Source organism: Eleutherodactylus coqui, chromosome 1, assembly GCF_035609145.1.
Source record: "Eleutherodactylus coqui strain aEleCoq1 chromosome 1, aEleCoq1.hap1, whole genome shotgun sequence".
In the NCBI taxonomy this organism is placed as follows: Eukaryota; Metazoa; Chordata; class Amphibia; order Anura; family Eleutherodactylidae; genus Eleutherodactylus; species Eleutherodactylus coqui.
Window position 1 is genome coordinate 512,811,806 of NC_089837.1, and position 20,209 is coordinate 512,832,014.

General features: G+C 47.9%; 1 protein-coding gene across 4 annotated transcripts in view; it reads right to left on the bottom strand.

Moving 5' to 3' along the window:
* Positions 1–20,209, bottom strand: part of LOC136588631 (leucine-rich colipase-like protein 1) — a 389,698-nt gene that overhangs the window by 39,860 nt on the left and 329,629 nt on the right. For all 4 annotated transcript variants that reach the window (XM_066588026.1, XM_066588033.1, XM_066588043.1 and 1 more), the window contains exon 3: positions 17,644–17,766. In XM_066588026.1, coding sequence (XP_066444123.1) covers positions 17,644–17,766 — 123 coding nt within the window. The remainder of the gene's footprint in view (positions 1–17,643; positions 17,767–20,209) is intronic.

Below are 20,209 nucleotides of genomic sequence, written 5' to 3' on the forward strand. Positions count from 1 at the left end.
CTGCGTGTAACCCCGGAAGGCCCAGGTTGGAGGTCCGAGAGGGAGGACTGCACTTCTTCTCGGACGACTGACCGAATTTCGGCCATAAGGGAAGTTTTTTCCTCCTGCAAAACTTTTGCGGAGCAGGTAGCGCATAACGTTTTTGTGCAGGAGTCGTCGAGTTTGGTTAGACATACTGGACATTTTTTACTCCTTCGTCTAGCCTCCCTCGGTTTTTGAGTATCCCTGTCCTGTAAGACAAGGGAAACTCTGTTAGTCTGGAAGTGTATGTAGTGCAGGTGTAGGTTGGTCCACTGGACCACTTACAGTTTGGAGGGTCTCTGGGTCCTCTCTGGCCGACATCTTGCGCCTTGCAGGAACGCTTCCTGTGCTTAGGATCGTTCCTTAGCGTGGAGAAACACCACCAGCTGATGCAGGGGCAGCAGATTTTTGAATTTGGCGCCGACCACGCCAGGCCACGCCCCCTTTGCGGAGCGTCAGACGTCACCGCGTTGTATTCAGACTCAGACACCGCCCGCTGAAACCACGCCCCCTGGAGCGCTCCTGTCGGCCCTGGACCCGGAGATGGCCGCCGCCGCCGCAATGACGGCCGCAGTGGTGCCGGCAGCCCGTACTTGGACCCCGGCCCACCGGAGATGGCGGCCGCCGCCCGAAATGACGGCCACAGTGGTGCCGGCAACCCGTACTTGGGCCCTGGCCCATGCAGTCCCCGGAAAGCTCCCAGATGGGGTCCTTCCCACTGGGTTTGCCGGGGCTGCCCGAAAAATCCACGCCGCCGCTTCGCCGGTAAGTCCTCCTCCGGCATGGGACAGCGTCTCTGCCGTTGCTGTCCTGAAGGGACAGGAAAAACACTGGTGTTGGTGGAGGGGAGGTGCTTTTTATACTCTGCCTCTTCCTGTCCCTTCAGGTCAGCAGGTGAGCAACCTCCAGCGTATGCTGTCATGATGTCATGGGGAAAATTACAATTTTCATTTTTTTGGCAGTTGTATTAATTTAAAAACTGTTTTTTTTTGTACAGCACACATAGGAATGAAGACTTTCACCCCAAAATTGATACCCCTGTTTGTTCAGAACCATACCCCTTGTGGCCCTAATCTACTTAAAGGACGCATGGCTAGGCCTATAATGGAAGGAGCACCCGTTGGATTTTAGGGTACAACAGAATAAATTCCAGGCCACATTGCCCACTTGTAGAGCCATTGAGCGTCCAAAACGAAAAAGAACCCCCACAAATGACCCCATTTTAAAAACTAGACCCCTTAACAAATTCATCTAGGGGTGTACTGCGTATTTTGACCCCACAGTATTTGAATAAATTTCAGCAAAGCAGAAGGAAAAAATTACTATTTTCATTTTTTTGGCAATTTTGTCAATTTAAAAACAGTTTTTTTTGTACAGTGTACATAGGAATGAAGACATTCACCCCCAAATGGATCCCCCTGTTTGTCCCGTGTTCAAAAACATACCCATTGTGGCCCTAATCTACTTACAGGAAACATGGCAAGGCCTGTAATGGAGGGAACACCCGTTGGATTGCAGGGCACAACTGAATACATTCCAGACCCCATTGCTCATTTGTACGGAATAAAAATTGACTCCCTAAAAATCCCCCCCCCCCCTCCACGCCCTTTTCGGCGTTCCCCAAATCTTAGATAAAAGTAATAATGTGAACTGTGTGGTATTTCCAAAGACGGGTAATTATGGAGGCTGGTTGGGATGGGCACATAGGGCAATAAAATCGGGTATCCCCCCTCCTCTCATGCTTTTTGGGGGTCATTTTTTGACCTCAGTGGCGGGGATGGGGTGTAAAAAGTGGCGTTCCGTGAGTCTCCGTAAGCTTGACGAGGTGCGGCGGTCTCACACAGAAGGCGCTCAACAAGGTGCTTCTGGAACTGCAGGAAGGCGAGCGTTCCCGGGGCTTCTTGTAAATTGCGTATTACAGGTAGCGGTCTGAATAACGCCGGGCTCACACGGCCGTAGGTGGATCCCGGCTGTGAGCCCGGCTGTGACCCTGCGTATGGCCGTGTAATGTACTGCGCATAACTGCGTACTTACACGGGCGGTCATGCGCAGTACTTTTTTTTTTTTTGTTTGTATTTCCCGCACCGTCGCTTAGCGATGACGCGGGTACCCGCAGCCCGTATACAACGTAGTTGCGTATGGGCTGCAGGTATATCCGCGACCATGGAGCACAATGGGCTCTATGTTGCTGATATCCGCGGTAAAATAGAACCTGCTGCGTTCTCTTTTCTGCGAGTGGATTACATAATTCCAACCCGCTAATGTGAGCGGAATTGTGTAATCCAATGTGATTATCTGCGTATTACCGCGGATCAGACGCATGCGGAATTCGTAATTCCTATCCGGTCATGTGAGACCGGCCAAAGGTAGATCGCTACCTTTTTATCACGTGACCGGGGACCGCTCAACGAGGCCACCCGCCACCAACGGTCGCCGAGAGCAAGGAGATATTAAGTTTCCTGGGCTCCCCGACTCCTGCGCATGTGTGCGGTGTTTTGCCGGCGGTCGCATGCGCAGAATACGGGAAAGTTCACGGAAGAAGATTGCGTCGGGGTGCAAATATGGAGGCCTCCGGTAAAAAGTTTTATCTCCTCTCACCGATCGCATCGGTGAGGGGAGACGAACCTTCCCCCTTTTTTAACTTTTACGTGATTGCCATTATCCATTGGATAACGGCGAACATGTGATCAGGAACCGCACACCGCGGCCCTATGTGAAATCTCCAGGATCTCGGCTAAGTTTTGTAGCCAGGAGCAGGGAGATTTTAAAAAACCACGGCTTTTGCGCATGCGCCAGCCACATTGGCGAAGGGCGCGTGCGCAGAAGCTGGGGTGAGGTCCGCGGATAAATCCGCAGGCCTTAGGTATGTCATTTCATCCTCCCTCACGGATATGATCCGTGGGGGGAGATGAAACGCAAGGTTTTTTTTAACTTTTTAAAACTTTTTTTTACTTTTTGCACTTTTTTTTTTTTTACCTTTTACCCCTTTTTTTATTTTTTTTTTAAACTTTTTGCACTTTTTTTTTACTTTACATGATCACTGTCATCCATTGGATGACAGTGATCATGTCCCTGGTGACATCCCTCTGCTCTTGGCTACACATGGCAGCCAGGAACAGAGCAATTTTGAATTTCCCGGGGCTCGAGCCCCTCTGTGCACGCGCCCGATGTCAATCATCGGCCGCGCATGCGCAGACGGGGATTTCGGGTCCCTGGACATCGGGACATCGCAGAGGACCGGGGGTGAGTATCTTCACCTCCCCTCATGGATCCGATCCATGAGGAGAGGTGAAACTTTACTTTTGTTTTACTTTTTCAACTTTTTCGCGATCACCGCTATCGCAATGGATAGCGGCGATCGCGGGCCCGGGGACCGCTCACAGTGGTCCCCGGTAACACCTCCTGGTTGGCGGGCGCGCATGCGCAGAAGGCCGCCGGCGGGTCCGGGAGGATTAGATCTCCGGGGAACACCGCCGACAAGCCGTGTGAGTATTTTCAGCTGCCGTGATGGATCCGATCCATCATAGCAGCTGAATTACTACTTTTTTACACTGTTTTATTTACTTTTTTGTGATCGGCGCTATTCATTTTATAGCGCCGATCGCAATGCCGGGGGGGACTGCCTGCATCCTGGGATGACAGCTCCATGCTGTCGGCTACCTGCGGGCACCGACAGCATGGAGCTGTCACGTCCTCAGGCCAGTGGGCATCAATCCAAAGAGGATGCATAAAACTACGTCCTCTAGGATTAAGGCCCACTTTCTGAGGACGTAGTTTCCCGATGGGGCGGTCGTTAAGGGGTTAATCAACCAAATCATCTGGCGGGGCTGACCTCATCCCCAGGAAAACCATATTTATTAACCAGAAAAAAAAAGTCAGAGGGGCTGACCACGCCCCTGGATGACCCTGGACCTTTTTTTTATTTTCAAGCGTAAAGTGTTATTAATAGAGATGAGCGAGCGTACTCGGAAAAGCAATACTCGCTCGAGTAATTTGCTTTATCCGAGTATCGCTGTGCTCGTCCCTGAAGATTCGGGTGCCGCTGCGGCTGACAGGTGAGTCGCAGCGGGGAGCAGGGGAGAGCGGGCGGGAGAGAGGGAGAGAAAGATCTTACCTGCGTTCCTCCCCGCTCTCCCCTGCAGCTCCTCGCTCCGTTCCGGCACCCGAATTTTTCCAAGCATTCTAACATGATGACTTACCAGCTCGACCGACCTCCGGCGCTGCCAAGGGTAGGGTCCTCGCCAACCTGCCCCATTGACTGCCGCGTTGACTCCTTCTGTGTCAGGCCGAGTGCTGCCGCTCGCTCCTAGGCAAAGCCCCCCGAGCCCATTCCCTCTGCGATGCTCCTGCCTGGACCTGACCTGGCGGCTCCCGTGAGTGCATCTCCCTCCTGCGGCTAACTTGTCCGTCACTTGGAGTATGACGACAAAATCGAAGGCGGTCAGTGACGACCCGACTGGTAATGCCGTTCCTGATGCCTGCTCTCTACATCACCACTACTAGCCTCGCGTGCCCCTGCATTCTTCCTACTGCTCACCGACCTCCTCCTCCATTCACCTTCAAGCAGAGAGTGTGAGACGCACTGTGTTCCCTTGCGACCTCCATCTACCTACTGCCTATGCTGTGTTGGCTAAAAGACTCCTTGCCTTCTGCAACCCCCCCTCCACAGGCTCTCAATACCAAACTGGGCTATCTGCCTTGCATGCGGGCAGCCCATGCAGGGGAGAGTGGGGCAGTATGCCGTATGCTATCAGAAGGCTAAGGCAGCGGCGTAACTATAGAGGATGCAGGGGATGCGGCTGCACCCGGGCCCTGGAGCCTCAGGCAGCCCTGGAGGTCTCTCTTTTCCATATAGGGAACCCAGTTTTATGAGTAAAGCATTATAGTTGGGGCCCAGTTATTGGTTTTGCATTGGGGCCCGGGAGCTTCAACTTACGCCTCTGGGCTTAGTATGCGTGTCCCAGCACCCCCTGCATGCGCTGCAGCTGAACATCTGCCTTTTTTACTGACTGCTGGAGCCTTATCCCCTGGACCTGCAATACCTCCCTCTGCTAAGGTCCAACACTGGGCCCAGGATGACCTCATGCTCAAACCTGCCCTCCTTCTTGCTCCACAGTGTGTGTGGCTGGCTCCGCTCCCTGCCCACTGAGCTGCACAAGGAGCTGCACCCTCTCCGACCCCACCCTCGCACCCGGAGATCTCACTCTCCCACCCCCTCCTGCTGGCTTCACTCCCTACCTTCCCCAGCTGCAGACAGCGCTCCCGCGCTCTGTGGCTCGCTGCACCGCGCTGGCTGCCATCTTGGATAACCACGTGGTACTCACTCTTCTCTCCCACGCATTGTTCCTCGCTCCTGCCAGTTCCGGATGTCCTGCGCGAGCTGCATCGCCCACACAGAGCCATCCAGTCCTGTCCTGTTCTGCCTCATGGCCTCCTGTAACTTCATCTGTAAGTCCTACACTATGTCTGGTTATATACAAGGGTCTGGGGATTTACAGTACACTATGGCTGCCTATATACAGGGTCTGGGGATTTACAGTACACCATGGATGGTTATATACAGGGGTCTGGGGATTTACAGTACACTATGGATGGTTATATACAGGGGTCTGGGGATTTGTAGTACACTATGGCTGCCTATATACAGGGTCTGGGGATTTACAGTACACTATGGATGGTTATATACACGGGTCTGGGGATTTACAGTACACCATGGATGGTTATATACAGGGGTCTGGGGATTTACAGTACACTATGGATGGTTATATACACGGGTCTGTGGATTTACAGTACACCATGGATGGTTAAATACAGGGGTCTGGGGATTTACAGTAAACTATGGCTGGCTATATACAGGGGTCTGGGGATTTACAGTACACTATGGCTGGTTATATACAGGGGTCTGGGGATTTACAGTACACTACAGATGGTTATATACAGGGGTCTGGGGATTTACAGTACACTATGGCTGGTTATATACAGGGGTCTGGATATACAGTACACTATGGCTGGCTATATACAGGGGTCCGGGGATTTACAGTACACTATGGCTGGCTATATAGAAGGGTCTGGGGATTTACAGTACACTATAGATGGTTATATACAGGGATCTGTGGATTTACAGTACAATATGGCTGGTTATGTATAGGGGTGGTTATTTACAGTACACTATAGCTGGTTATATACAGGGGTCCGGGGATTTACAGTACACTATGGCTGCCTATATAGAAGGGTCTGGGGATTTACAGTACACTATAGATGGTTATATACAGGGGTCTGGGGATTTACAGTACACTATGGCTGGTTATATACAGGGGTCTGGGGATTTACAGTACACTATTGCTGGTTATATACAGGGGTCTGAGGATTTACAGTACACTATGGCTGGTTATATACAGGGGTCTGGGGATTTACAGTACACTATTGCTGGTTATATACAGGGGTCTGAGGATTTACAGTACACTATGGCTGGCTATATTCAGGGGTCTGGGGATTTACAGTACACTATGGCTGGCTATATACAGGGGTCCCGGGAATTACAGTACACTATGGCTGGCTATATAGAAGGGTCTGGGGATTTACAGTACACTATAGATGGTTATATACAGGGATCTGTGGATTTACAGTACAATATGGCTGGTTATGTATAGGGGTGGTTATTTACAGTACACTATAGCTGGTTATATACAGGGGTCCGGGGATTTACAGTACACTATGGCTGCCTATATAGAAGGGTCTGGGGATTTACAGTACACTATAGATGGTTATATACAGGGGTCTGGGGATTTACAGTACGCTATGGCTGGTTATATACAGGTGTCTGGGGATTTACAGTACACTATGGCTGGTTATATACAGGGGTCTGGGGATTTACAGTACACTATGGCTGGTTATATACAGGGGTCTGGGGATTTACAGAACACTATGGCTGGTTATATACAGGGGTCTGGGGATTTACAGTACACTATGGCTGGTTATATACAGGGGTCTGGGGATTTACAGTACACTATGGCTGGTTATATACAGGGGTCTGGAGATTTACAGTACACTATGGCTGGTTATATACAGGGGTCTGGGGATTCACAGAACACTATGGCTGGTTATATACAGGGGTCTGAGGATTTACAGTACACTATGGCTGGTTATATACAGGGGTCTGGGGATTTACAGTACACTATGGCTGGTTATACACAGGGGACTGAGGATTTACAATACATAATGGCTGGTTATATACAGGGGTCTGTGGGTTTACAGTACACTATAGATGGTTATATACAGGGGTCTGGGGTTATATAGTATACTATGGCTGCCTATATACAGGGGTCTGGATGTACAGTATACTATGGCTGGTTATATACAGGGGTCTGGATTTACAGTACACTATGGCTGGTTATATACAGGGGTCTGGGGATTTACAGTACACTATGGCTGGTTATATACAGAGGTCTGGGGATTTACAGTACACTATGGCTGGTTATATACACGGGTCTGGGGATTTACAGAACACTATGGCTGGTTATATACACGGGTCTGGGGATTTACAGAACACTATGACTGCCTATATACAGGGTCTGGATTTACAGTACACTATGGCTGGTTATATACTGGGGTCTGTGGATTTACAGTACACTATGGCTGGTTATATACAGGGGTCTGTGGATTTACAGTACACTATGGCTGGTTATATACAGAGGTCTGGGGATTTACAGTACACTATGGCTGGTTATATACAGGGGTCTGGATTTACAGTACACTATGGCTGGTTATATACAGGGGTCTGGGGATTTACAGTACACTATGGCTGGTTATATACAGGGGTCTAGGGATTTACAGTACACTATAGCTGGTTATATACAGAGGTCTGGGGATTTACAGTACACTATGGCTGGTTATATACACGGGTCTGGGGATTTACAGAACACTATGGCTGGTTATATACAGGGGTCTGGATTTACAGTACACTATGGCTGGTTATATACAGGGGTCTGGGGATTTACAGTACACTATGGCTGGTTATATACAGAGGTCTGGGGATTTACAGTACACTATGGCTGCCTATATACAGAGGTCTGGGGATTTATAGTACACTATGGCCGGTTATATACAGGGGTCTGTGGATTTATAGTACACTATAGCTGGTTATATACAGGGGTCTTGGGTTATACAGTATACTATGGCTGCCTATATACAGGGGTCTGGGGATTCACAGTACACTATGGCTGGTTATATACACGGGTCTGGGGATTTACAGAACACTATGGCTGGGTATATACAGGGGTCTGGATTTACAGTACACTATGGCTGGTTATATACAGGGGTCTGGGGATTTACAGTACACTATGGCTGGTTATATACAGAGGTCTGGGGATTTACAGTACACTATGGCTGCCTATATACAGAGGTCTGGGGATTTACAGTACACTATGGCCGGTTATATACAGGGGTCTGTGGATTTATAGTACACTATAGCTGGTTATATACAGGGGTCTTGGGTTATACAGTATACTATGGCTGCCTATATACAGGGGTCTGGGGATTCACAGTACACTATGGCTGGTTATATACAGGGGTCTGGGGATTTACAGTACCCTACGGCTGGTTATATACAGGGGTCTGGGGATTTACAGTACACTATGGCTGGCTATATACAGGGGTCCGGGGATTTACAGTACACTATGGCTGGCTATATAGAAGGGTCTGGGGATTTACAGTACACTATAGATGGTTATATACAGGGATCTGTGGATTTACAGTACAATATGGCTGGTTATGTATAGGGGTGGTTATTTACAGTACACTATAGCTGGTTATATACAGGGGTCCGGGGATTTACAGTACACTATGGCTGCCTATATAGAAGGGTCTGGGGATTTACAGTACACTATAGATGGTTATATACAGGGGTCTGGGGATTTACAGTACACTATGGCTGGTTATATACAGGTGTCTGGGGATTTACAGTACACTATGGCTGGTTATATAAAGGGGTCTGGGGATTTACAGTACACTATGGCTGGTTATATACAGGGGTCTGTGGATTTACAGTACACTATGGCTGGTTATATACAGAGGTCTGGGGATTTACAGTACACTATGGCTGCTTATATACAGAGGTCTGGGGATTTACAGTACACTATGGCTGGTTATATACAGGGGTCTGGGGATTTACAGTACACTATGGCTGGTTATATACAGGGGTCTGGGGATTTACAGAACACTATGGCTGGTTTTATACAGGGGTCTGAGAATTTACAGTACACTATGGCTGGCTATATACAGGGGTCTGGGGATTTACAGTACACTATGGCTGGTTATATACAGGGGTCTGGGGATTTACAGTACACTATGGCTGGTTATATACAGGGGTCTGAGGATTTACAGTACACTATGGCTGGTTATATACAGGGGACTGAGGATTTACAATACATAATGGCTGGTTATATACAGGGGTCTGTGGATTTACAGTACACTATAGATGGTTATATACAGGGGTCTGGGGTTATATAGTATACTATGGCTGCCTATATACAGGGGTCTGGATGTACAGTATACTATGGCTGGTTATATATAGGGGTCTGGATTTACAGTACACTGTGGCTGGTTATATACAGGGGTCTGGGGATTTACCGTACACTATGGCTGGTTATATACAGAGGTCTGGGGATTTACAGTACACTATGGCTGGTTATATACACGGGTCTGGGGATTTACAGAACACTATGGCTGGTTATATACACGGGTCTGGGGATTTACAGAACACTATGACTGCCTATATACAGGGTCTGGATTTACAGTACACTATGGCTGGTTATATACACGGGTCTGGGGATTTGCAGTACACTATGGCTGGTTATATACAGGGGTCTGTGGATTTACAGTACACTATGGCTGGTTATATACAGAGGTCTGAGGATTTACAGTACACTATGGCTGGTTATATACAGGGGTCTGGGGATTTACAGTACACTATGGCTGGTTATATACAGGGGTCTGGGGATTTTCAGTACACTATGGCTGGTTATATACAGGGGTCTGTGGATTTACAGTAGACTACGGTTGGTTATATACAGAGGTCTGGGGATTTACAGTACACTATGGCTGGTTATATACAGGGGTCTGGGGATTTACAGTACACTATGGCTGGTTATATACAGGGGTCTGGGGATTTACAGTTCACTATGGCTGCCTATATACAGAGGTCTGGGGATTTACAGTACACTATGGCCGGTTATATACAGGGGTCTGTGGATTTACAGTACACTTTAGCTGGTTATATACAGGGGTCTGGGGTTATACTGTATACTATGGCTGCCTATATACAGGGGTCTGGGGATTTACAGTACACTATGGCTGGTTATATACAGAGGTCTGGGGATTTACAGTACCCTATGGTTGGTTATATACAGGGGTCTGGGGATTTACAGTACACTATGGCTGGTTATATATAGGGGTCTGGGGATTTACAGTACACTATAGATTGTACAATTTGCTTGTACATCTGTTGTTTTCATGGTTTTTGTAAGCATCTCCCCAGTTTACACAAGACAATGTGATGCCGGCAAACAAGGATCTTCATGTCCACATAGTAAATCAGATCTGCTGACAAGGGAGCGTTTGCTTGTTTGTCAACTGATTGCGGGTAAAATTTCAGAAGAGAACAAGCAGCAACGAGCATTCATATTAACCCTTGTGCTGCTGATCATCAGCCCATGGTAAAGAGTTTTAGATAGAACATAAGTCCGTGTGGCAAATTCAGCCCCGTGTTAAGTTAGGGCTAATTCCCACGGGCGGATTTCCGCTGTGTTGCCCCGCAGCTATTAGGTTCTATTGAAGCTAATACTGCAATCCTCACGGTGCGGAATTCCGCACCGTGAAATCACATGTACTCACCCGCGGTATGTTCTATTTTCCGCGGGGCGGACAGCTTCCACTGCAGTCAATGGAAGCTGTCCGTCAAGCTATTCTTCCCTTTCTGAGCTGGAGCCTGACAGACAGTTCCTTCATGTAAGGGTGCATTTACACGAGTGTGTGCCTGTGCATACATATGTGTGCACAAAAGTGGCGCACCCACATACGTGCACAAACATGCATGAATATATGTTCCTGAAACATTGCTTTCAATGGGGCCACGGCTGCTGCTGGTGGCCCCATTGAAAGCAATGGTCTGCCTGCAACCGCTGCAGTGATTTTCAGGGAAGGGCTTTAATATAAGCCCTTCCCTGAAAATCATTCCTATCTGGTGTAAAAAAATTAAAAAAACACAGTCACCCCTCCGCCGCTGGCAGGGGCTCAGACGCAACTAGTCGCTTGGGTCCCATTACTGTAATGAAGTTCTTCCAGCAGGCGGGGATTTAAAATCCTTGCCTGCTAAAAGGGCTCTGTCTGATTGGCTGAGCGCTTAGCCATTCATTGAATGACAGCTGAGCGCTGCCTGTGATTGGCTAAGTGCTGTGACCAATCACAGGCAGCGCTCAGCTGCCATTCAATGAATGGCTAAGTGCTCAGCCAATCAGACGCAGCCCTTTCAACAGGCAGGGATTTTAAATCTCTGCCTACTGAAAGAAGTTCATTGCAGTGACGGGACCCAAGGGGCTAGACGCGCCTGAGACCCAGCAGCGGCGGAGAGGTGATTATGTATTGTTTTTTTTAAATTTTTTACTACAACTAGGATTTATTTTTAGCGAAGGGCTCATATTTAAAGCCCTTTCTCGAAAATCACTGCATGGGTGCTGGCATCCTATTGCTGTCAATTGAAATCAATCGGAGAGCTTTGCAATCCTCTGTCGCAGCTGCGGCAGAGGATTCTTTGCTCCCCGCGGGGAGTCCCCTTGTCACTGAACACTGTAACGGTGCTGTCAGTGTTCAGCGATGAGGGGACTCCCCGCTGGGAATAATGACCCGCACCACTGACCTATGGTGCACGCATGTCCTATCTTTTGCAGGTACACGCGTTTTCATGCCTGTTCAACACAGACATAGGGAACCAATGATTCTAATAGACGAGTGGTATGTGCGCACATATGTACGCACATAAACACGCTTGTCTGAATGCACCCTAAAGGTACCTTTCAGCATCACAGATTGAATTCCCGACCACTTTGTCTGGAATATGAAATTGTCTTTTTATATAACTCCATTTTCACAAACAGCACAAAATTTATGCTGCAAATCCACCTTAAATTTCTGCATTAAGATCTGCAATCAAATCAGCTCATTATTAGCAGACCCCTGGGACCTGCACCTATCTCTAGTTGTGGACCCTACTGCCCCGGTCTGACTGTATGTAGTGGCCAGGTGTGGTCAGCAGTGACGGAAACAGCCGAGTAGTCCTATAATATGGCTTTTGCTTCAGCCATAAATAGTGGCATAAATACAGCAGTCTCACTGTACTACTGGTGGGCTTCTTAACATTACTTCTACATAACATGGTATATGGGCATCTCCTTCCAGCACCTTGTACGCCATACTACACAGGCCAGTCACCAACTGCCATACTACACAGGCCAGTCAGCAACCGCCATATTGTGACATAACTATAGGGGTGGACAAAAATATGGAAGCACCATACAAAATGCATGCCATAAATTACATGGAATTATAAATCATATTTCAATAAGACATGTAAAGACCAATTTTAAGTGGAGATAATATGACATAGATGCTGCTGGGCAGAAATGAACATCTGCCTGAGCAACAAGGTTCCATTAGTCAGGCCTTTGAGTCAAACAGCTTATGTTACCAGCTGGTTCCCAAAACCCTTCAGAGGACAACAAAAGGTGAAGTAAACACAAATTTGGTGGGGAATCTCTCAGCCAAGCAGGGGTCAAAAGAGCAGCTCAGTACAAATAATTAAAACCCCATGCATTTCATACGGTGTTTCCATATTTTTGTCTACCCCCTGTATGTACTGTATTTGCATCTAGCAAAAAGATCAATATAAATGACATTGAGGAAAAGCTCTGTAATACTTTGGCAAGACACCCTGTCCGTCATACATAGAACATAAGAACAAGTGACAAAGCACCAGACTGGAGGAGACAGGAGGAGGATTCATGATACACACACCATCGCATGGCACGCTGTGTAAGAAATGAGCTCGTTAAGGTACAGTCACAGCCGACAGCACAAAGGAGGCACTATCACTGTGTAGGGGGGGCAAAAGGGGGGCAGTATAATTGTGTGTAGGGGGACTACTCTTGTGTAAGGGGCCCAAAGTGGGCACTATTACCACGTGGAAAACCAGTGAATATATAGCTCCAGCACGTCTCATAAAAAATAAAACTTTGTTAGAATACTTTCACAGAAAGAGAAAAATGGCTCACATGTGCGCACTTCAGCAAAAAACTAAGCTTCAGTCACAGCATATAGCCCGTACAAGAAGAAAGCAACTTAAACTGCTTTAGTCTAATAAAGAAGATAAGAAGTGCTGCAGCTATATAATATACATTGTTTTTTGCACATTGCATTCCTGAGACACCGGGTCGGCGTTGTCCTCCGTGCCCTCCCCTTAGCGGAGGTTGGCTATTTGGCATAATGCTATGGATCAAGAGATTTTTGGTGAGCTGTATTTAACCTTTTACTATTTATATTACTGTGTGGTGGCACAGAGAGGGTACTATTACTGTGTGTGGGCACAATGGGGCTCTACTAGTGTGTATGGGGGCACTATTACTGTATGTGATGTCCTGACTATAAATCTGTTTACTTCACATATAAGTCCATGTTCACACTGGCAGTAGGGATTGTGAAAGCCTCTAACAGCCTAAAGAAACACATGAAAGGGTTAATGAAGACACTTATGACTTCCAACTCCACTTGCCATTAAAATTCAAAATTGAAATCACGGAAGGCGGCCATATTTACTGAGATCGAGATACAAGAGCAGGAACACCCCAGCTCCCTGCAGCAGGCAGTATGCTATATGGCGGGGGGGGGGGGGAAGCGTCGGTGCAGAATACTGATGTACGACCGCTCTCACACCTACCGTACACTGGGGGGGCTGCTTAGTAATATACATGCACATAGATGAGGCTTGTCACATTGATATGTGTAGTGCGCCATGCAGGCAGCAGCCTGGCCCTTAAATTTTGGGGGGCCCAGGTTGTCAGTGCTTTGTACACTTAGGGCTCGGTCAGACGAGCGGAGATTCGCATGCTTTTCTGCACGGAAAAAAACACAATGCATGTGCAGGAAAAAATCTGCATGACCATGTCCATTTCCACCCACTGCTCTCTCCTGGTTCTCCTCCTATCTCTCTGTTCTCTGATTGCTCTTTCAGTGTCTCCTTTGTTGGCTCTATCTCCTCTCCACTTCCTCTCGCTGTTGGGGTACCCCAGGGCTCAGTCTTTGCTCCCCTTCTCTTCTCTATCTATACTGCCCCAATTGGACAAACCATCCACAAATTCGGCCTCCAATACCATCTCTATGCTGATGACACCCAACTATGCACCTCCTCTCTTGAGATCTCTGAACCATTCCTCCAAAATATCACTGACTGTCTGTCCGCTGTCTCTAATACTATGTCCTCCTTTTTTCTTAAACTAAACCTCTCTAAAACTGACCTCCTCATTTTTCCACCTTCCAACCAACCTCCCCTCAACATCTCCATTCCAGTGTCTGGCATAACCCCCAGACAGCATGCCCGCTACATTGGGGTCACGCTGGACTCTGACCTCTCCTTTACTCCCCCATATCCAATCTCTGGCCCAAACATGCCACATGCACCTCAGAAATATTGCTAAAATACGGACGTTCCTCACCACGGACACGCTAAAGACACTCGTGGTCGCCCTCATCCACTCCTGACTCGACTACTGCAGCTTGCTACTCATCGGCCTCCCCTGCACCAGACTCACTCCACTCCAATTCATACTAAATGCGGCAGCTAGGCTCTTTATTTTATCCAGTCATTACTCAGACGCCTCTGCACTGTACCAGTCGCTGCATTGATTGCCCATCCACTGCAGAACTAAATTTAAACTCCTCAACCTCACCCACAAAGCACTGCATGGCGCTGTACCACCATTCATCGCCTCCCTCCTGTCCGTACACCACCCAGCAGAGCAGCACCCATCCTCTGGAACGCTCTAGCCCAAGGCATCCGGACAATTCCTGATGCACGAAATTTCAGACGTGCCTTAAAAATGCCCCTCCTCCCTTGCACTTCCTGTGACACCCCCACCCCATTTGTTTCAAACTGAATGTACCTCACATTGTAATTGTTGTATTGTTTTGCATTTATCCCATGCCTGAAAGCGCTGCGGAATAAGTTGACGCTATACGAGCCCTTAAAATATGCAGGACAACTTGCTTGATGTAATAGTAGGGGCGTCACTAATTGCTGTAATCCTGCATGATGCACTACACGTATCTGTGTGACTGGCCCCCTATACAAGCCTCGTCCATGTGCCGGTATAATACTAGCAGCCCCCCAGTGTATGGTTGGTGTGAGAGGGGTCGTACATCAGTATTCTGCACCCGTGCCCCTCCATATAGCAGTGTCTTTCTGCCTGCGGCAGGGAGCTGCTGTGTTTCTGCTCTTGCATCTTTGTATCAGTAGGTTTTCTGGGTTTTTTTTTTTTTTAGTCGGATTTGATCATTTTTAGTGAATCGTTTGAAAAATTTAAACTCAGTGTTTGGAAATGCAGCGTGGGGCATCAGCAATTGTATTGTTTTTTTCCTTGAATGACAACAGTATTTTATGTTGTCTTTAGCTGTGCGGCTTGTATGAATGAAACAAGGTTTTAATATTTTGTATCTGTAAAACCCATGCATCCAAAAACTGCATTGAAAATGTGATATGCAGTAAAAGTGCGCGGCGCACTAATGCTACATGTACAAGCACTCCGAGAGTGGATTCAGCTATACATTTCCAGGAGGGATAAAAGAGGATCAGCTCCATGTACGGTTAGAAGATAAATTGCTCAGGATTTTTTTTATGGGCAATGCAAATAGTTACTTAGACAGACAGAGGTCTTATGGTTCTTGCTCTCATGGGGTATTTTGCCTTAGAATTAGATACAGATTATGCACCCAATGTTATGCCCAATTCACACCATTTTAGCATTCCATGTATTGGCAGGCAGATCCCGGCTGCAGATCATATAGGATACATTTTTCTCCATGCAGATTTTCAAATCCACCTTTCAGCAATAATATTGGCTTGATAAAGGTGTTATTATTACACCGAAACGCGTTGCCTATGCCTCCTAGAAATAAAGTGAAGACCTGACCCGCTTGCCGTGCAGTAATATTTGCGACCCGAGGGATTTAGAAGAGTCAGCACTTGTTCTATACATCCCCCTCCTCCGGAGTAAGTGCTGTTCTTATTTCTTGCTTGTCTTGGATTGAAGACCTATTTGGGTTATCTTCTTGCATATTCTACGAGCGCAAACCTTTTTTATTTAAAACTTGTTGTTTGCTTCTTTTCTGGGGGCCATTCTCCGTGAGAGAAACCCCCATACTGTCGTTGCAGCTCTCCTCGACTATGAAGGATATGAAAATGCTAAAATGGATAACCCATCATTAATCCTTTGGCGCTATCTGAACTGTTGTGATTTTTGAACATTACAGCAATGAGAATTGACATGACAATCACACGGAAACCAGATCCGGCGGGCGAATGCGTATTTACCCCATTGACAAGAGCTGCAGCAGAACTCCAAACTATAACTTCAATATTCTACCATGGATTAAATGGACAGACCCATGGAAAAAAAAATCTAGCATGGATATGGCAGTTTGAAACCCGTGTAAACGACACCTTAAAGCTCAGTCACACGGGCGTTGTGCTGCACGAATTTTTGAATGCATCAGTTATGCGTTCAAAAATTTGCGTGCCCGAAGCAGGCGACATGGAGGAAAAATTCTGCTAGCAGCGTTTATCAGCTTAAAAAGTGTGCTGCCCGCTATCCCCTGCTGTGACAGCTGCAGCAGGGGATTCCTTGGATGTGAAACCCCTGGATGCTGCCACATTTCACCTGTGGTCAATGGGGCTGGCGGCAGCTGCGACGGCCCCATTGACATACAGAGAACATTGCGATCCTCTGCTACAGCTGTGGTAGAGGATTTCTTCATCTCTGCGGGGAGTCCCATTGTCACTGGACACTGACAGCATTGTCACAGTGTCCAGTTAAAAATGGGACTCACCATGGAGATAAAGAAATCCTCTGCCACAGCTGTGGAAGAGGAGAGCAATGCTCTCCCATTGAATTCAATGGATCTGGCAATATTGAATTTAATGGGAGAACATTGCTCTCCTCTGCTGCAGCTGTGGCAGAGGATTTCTTTATCTCCACTATATGTTCTCAATGGGGGTCGGCGCTGCTGCCGCCAGCCCCATTAAGCGCAAGGTGTTTCACATCCACGAGTTTCACATACACAGAACACTGGTTTGCCGCAGTTACATGCATTCTGCGAACCGGTGTCCTCTAATTTTTGCCGCGTGTGTTTATGCACATGTAAAATTCGCACATGTGCGCGCTCCCATTGAAAAGCATTGGCTCTATTTAAATGCAGCCGGCAAACACAACTGACAGACGTGCGTACAAACGCCCGTGTGACTGAGCCCTTATACTGTGTGTGGATGAGAAACCAGGACAACAGCTGGTTACAGGTACTCACCGGGCCGAGACATTTCCGAGTTTTGTCATGTTTTGGTACACAAAATGCTTTGTACACAGAGCTCCCAGGATAGCAACACCCGCTGTTACATTGGTGACTGTGAAAACATGGATCTCCATTGTTCTAAATGTAAAACAGACAAAATAGGAGTTAGTGAAGATTATTACAGGCTTGTCAACTCTTCCATAATGTCCATGAGCGTCCCAGACAAAGGGGAGAACGGCCAGATTTATGACAGGGTTGTCAAATCTGCCATATGTCACCAAAGCCTCTTGAAAGATGTCAAGACAAAAATATCCTATGGCCCTGGCGGCAGATGTATGGCAGGCAGTCAGGGACATGCAGACTTCCTGCTTATCTCTCCTCAGGGTTCCCAATCTGAATTTTAAAAATAATAATTAGAGATAAGCGAGCACCAAAATGCTCGGGTGCTCGTTGCTCGAGTCAAACTTTCCGCGATGCTCGAGAGTTCATTTCGAGTAATGAACCCCATTGAAGTCAATGGGCGACTCGAACATTTTTGTATATGACCCATGCCCCGCTTAGGTTTTCACTTGTGAAAATCTGGAAAACCTACGAAAGTGATGGAAACGCCATGGAAACGGATAGGGGAGGGGAGGGCCAGCATGCAGGGCTGCATCTCAGGCTCCCAGGTCTCACTATTAAGCCACAATAGCGGCAAGGGTGCCCTCCCCCTAACAATTTTTACTTTGGACAAACCCTTATTAGCAAGGCACACCTTAGCTAAGCACCACACTACCTCCAACCAAGCACAATCACTGCCTGCGGGTCACACCGCTGCCTCTTCTCCTGGGTTACATGCTGCCCAACCCCCCGCACGACCCAGCGTCCACAGTGCACACAAAAGTGTCCCTGCGCAGCCTTCAGTTGCCCTCATGCCACACGCTTGCTTCATAGCCACACCACCTTCATGTCTATTTCCAAGTGCGTCTGCCATGAGGAGGAACCAGAGGCATACACTGCAGAGGGTTGGCAGGACCAGGTAGCGACCTTCTGTAAAAGGGGGGGGGGGGCGATATCCCACAATGCTGTAGAGAATCAATGAGAAATTGACGTTCGATCTTCATTCCAATAAAGTGCCAACCTCCGTCAGGTGCTGCAAACGTGGGCATGAGTTACAAAGCTATGGGGAATCCATGTGCCCACACAGTATCCATTCTGTCTAGGTGTCGGATAGCTCAATCGACACCACAAGGGGAAATCCATCTGCACTCTGCCCCTTACCCAAGTCAGTCAGTGTCTTTGCGCCAAACAGGTAAATCTCTGCAATGGGAAGTCTGTGTGCACCCACAGCATAGGTGGGTCCTAGGCGACCCAAGACATGAACCATGAAGAAATCAGAGTGCCCAAACATGGCAGACTCACTGGGTCGAGGACATAGGCCTCTGCACAAACCCTCAGCAATCAAGGGCATGAAGCGGACTTCGATGCTAGTTCAGCTGCGAAGGTCTCAGTAAATCACTTACGTTTTCTTTCACCGCTCCAATGACTGGATTAGCAGGAAAAAGTTCCACAGGCCCAACCTTGCGCCGTTGCAGTTCCCCCGGGACCTAGGAATCGGCCAACAGCTTCAGCAATCGTAGGCATGAAGCGGACTTCAATGCTAGTTCATCTGCGACGGGCTCATTAAATCAGTTATGTTTGCTTTCACCGCTCCAATGACTGGATTAGCCAGGAAAAAGTTCCACAGGCCCAACCTGGCATACTTGCAGTTCCCCTGGGATGTAGGCCTTGGCCAACAGCTTCAGAAATCGTAGGCATGAAGCGGACCTCGAAGCTAGTACAGCATTGAATGTCTCATTAATGCAGTTACGCTCCTCTTTTTTTGCCCAAACCAGTGTATCAGACAACTGTCGTAACACGACAGCAAATACATGATGCCCAGTGCTGATCCCCTGACCCCAAGCAAGAGGAGGAGGTGGCCTTACAAGGCCAAGAAACCATGACCAGGACCCGCTGTAGCCTGTGTGGGAAGTATGTGAGCGGGCTCTTGGTCAGGCTCGGTCCCAGCAAACAAACTGTGTGACCCAAGGTGCCGCGAGTTATATAGCAATGGGCGATCTGGGTCCCCTCACACTATTCATTCTGTGTTGGTGTCGGATAGCTCAATCGACACTGCCAAGGAAAAGCAATCTGCACTCTGCACCCTACCCAAGTCAGTCAGTGACTTTGTGCCCGACAGGTAAAACATCGCAATAGGAAGTCTTTGTGCACTCACAGCATAGACGAGCAGAAGGAACCCCCAAAAAGTAATAAACATAAAGAAATTACAGTGCCCAAATATGGCAGACTTTCACTCCACTGAGGACATAGGCCACTGCACACACCCTCAGCAAACGCGGGCATAGAGCGGACTCCGATGCTAGTACAGCTCATTAAGCCAGTAACGCTCCTCTTCAGTGGCCCAAACGAGTTTCACAGATAACTCTGGTAACACGAGAGAAAATACATATTGGCCTCGCCCCACAATTCATGACCTAGTCAGTGAGTGTTTTGGGGCCTGATAGGTAAAACACTGCGATGGGAAGTCTGTGTGCACCCATAG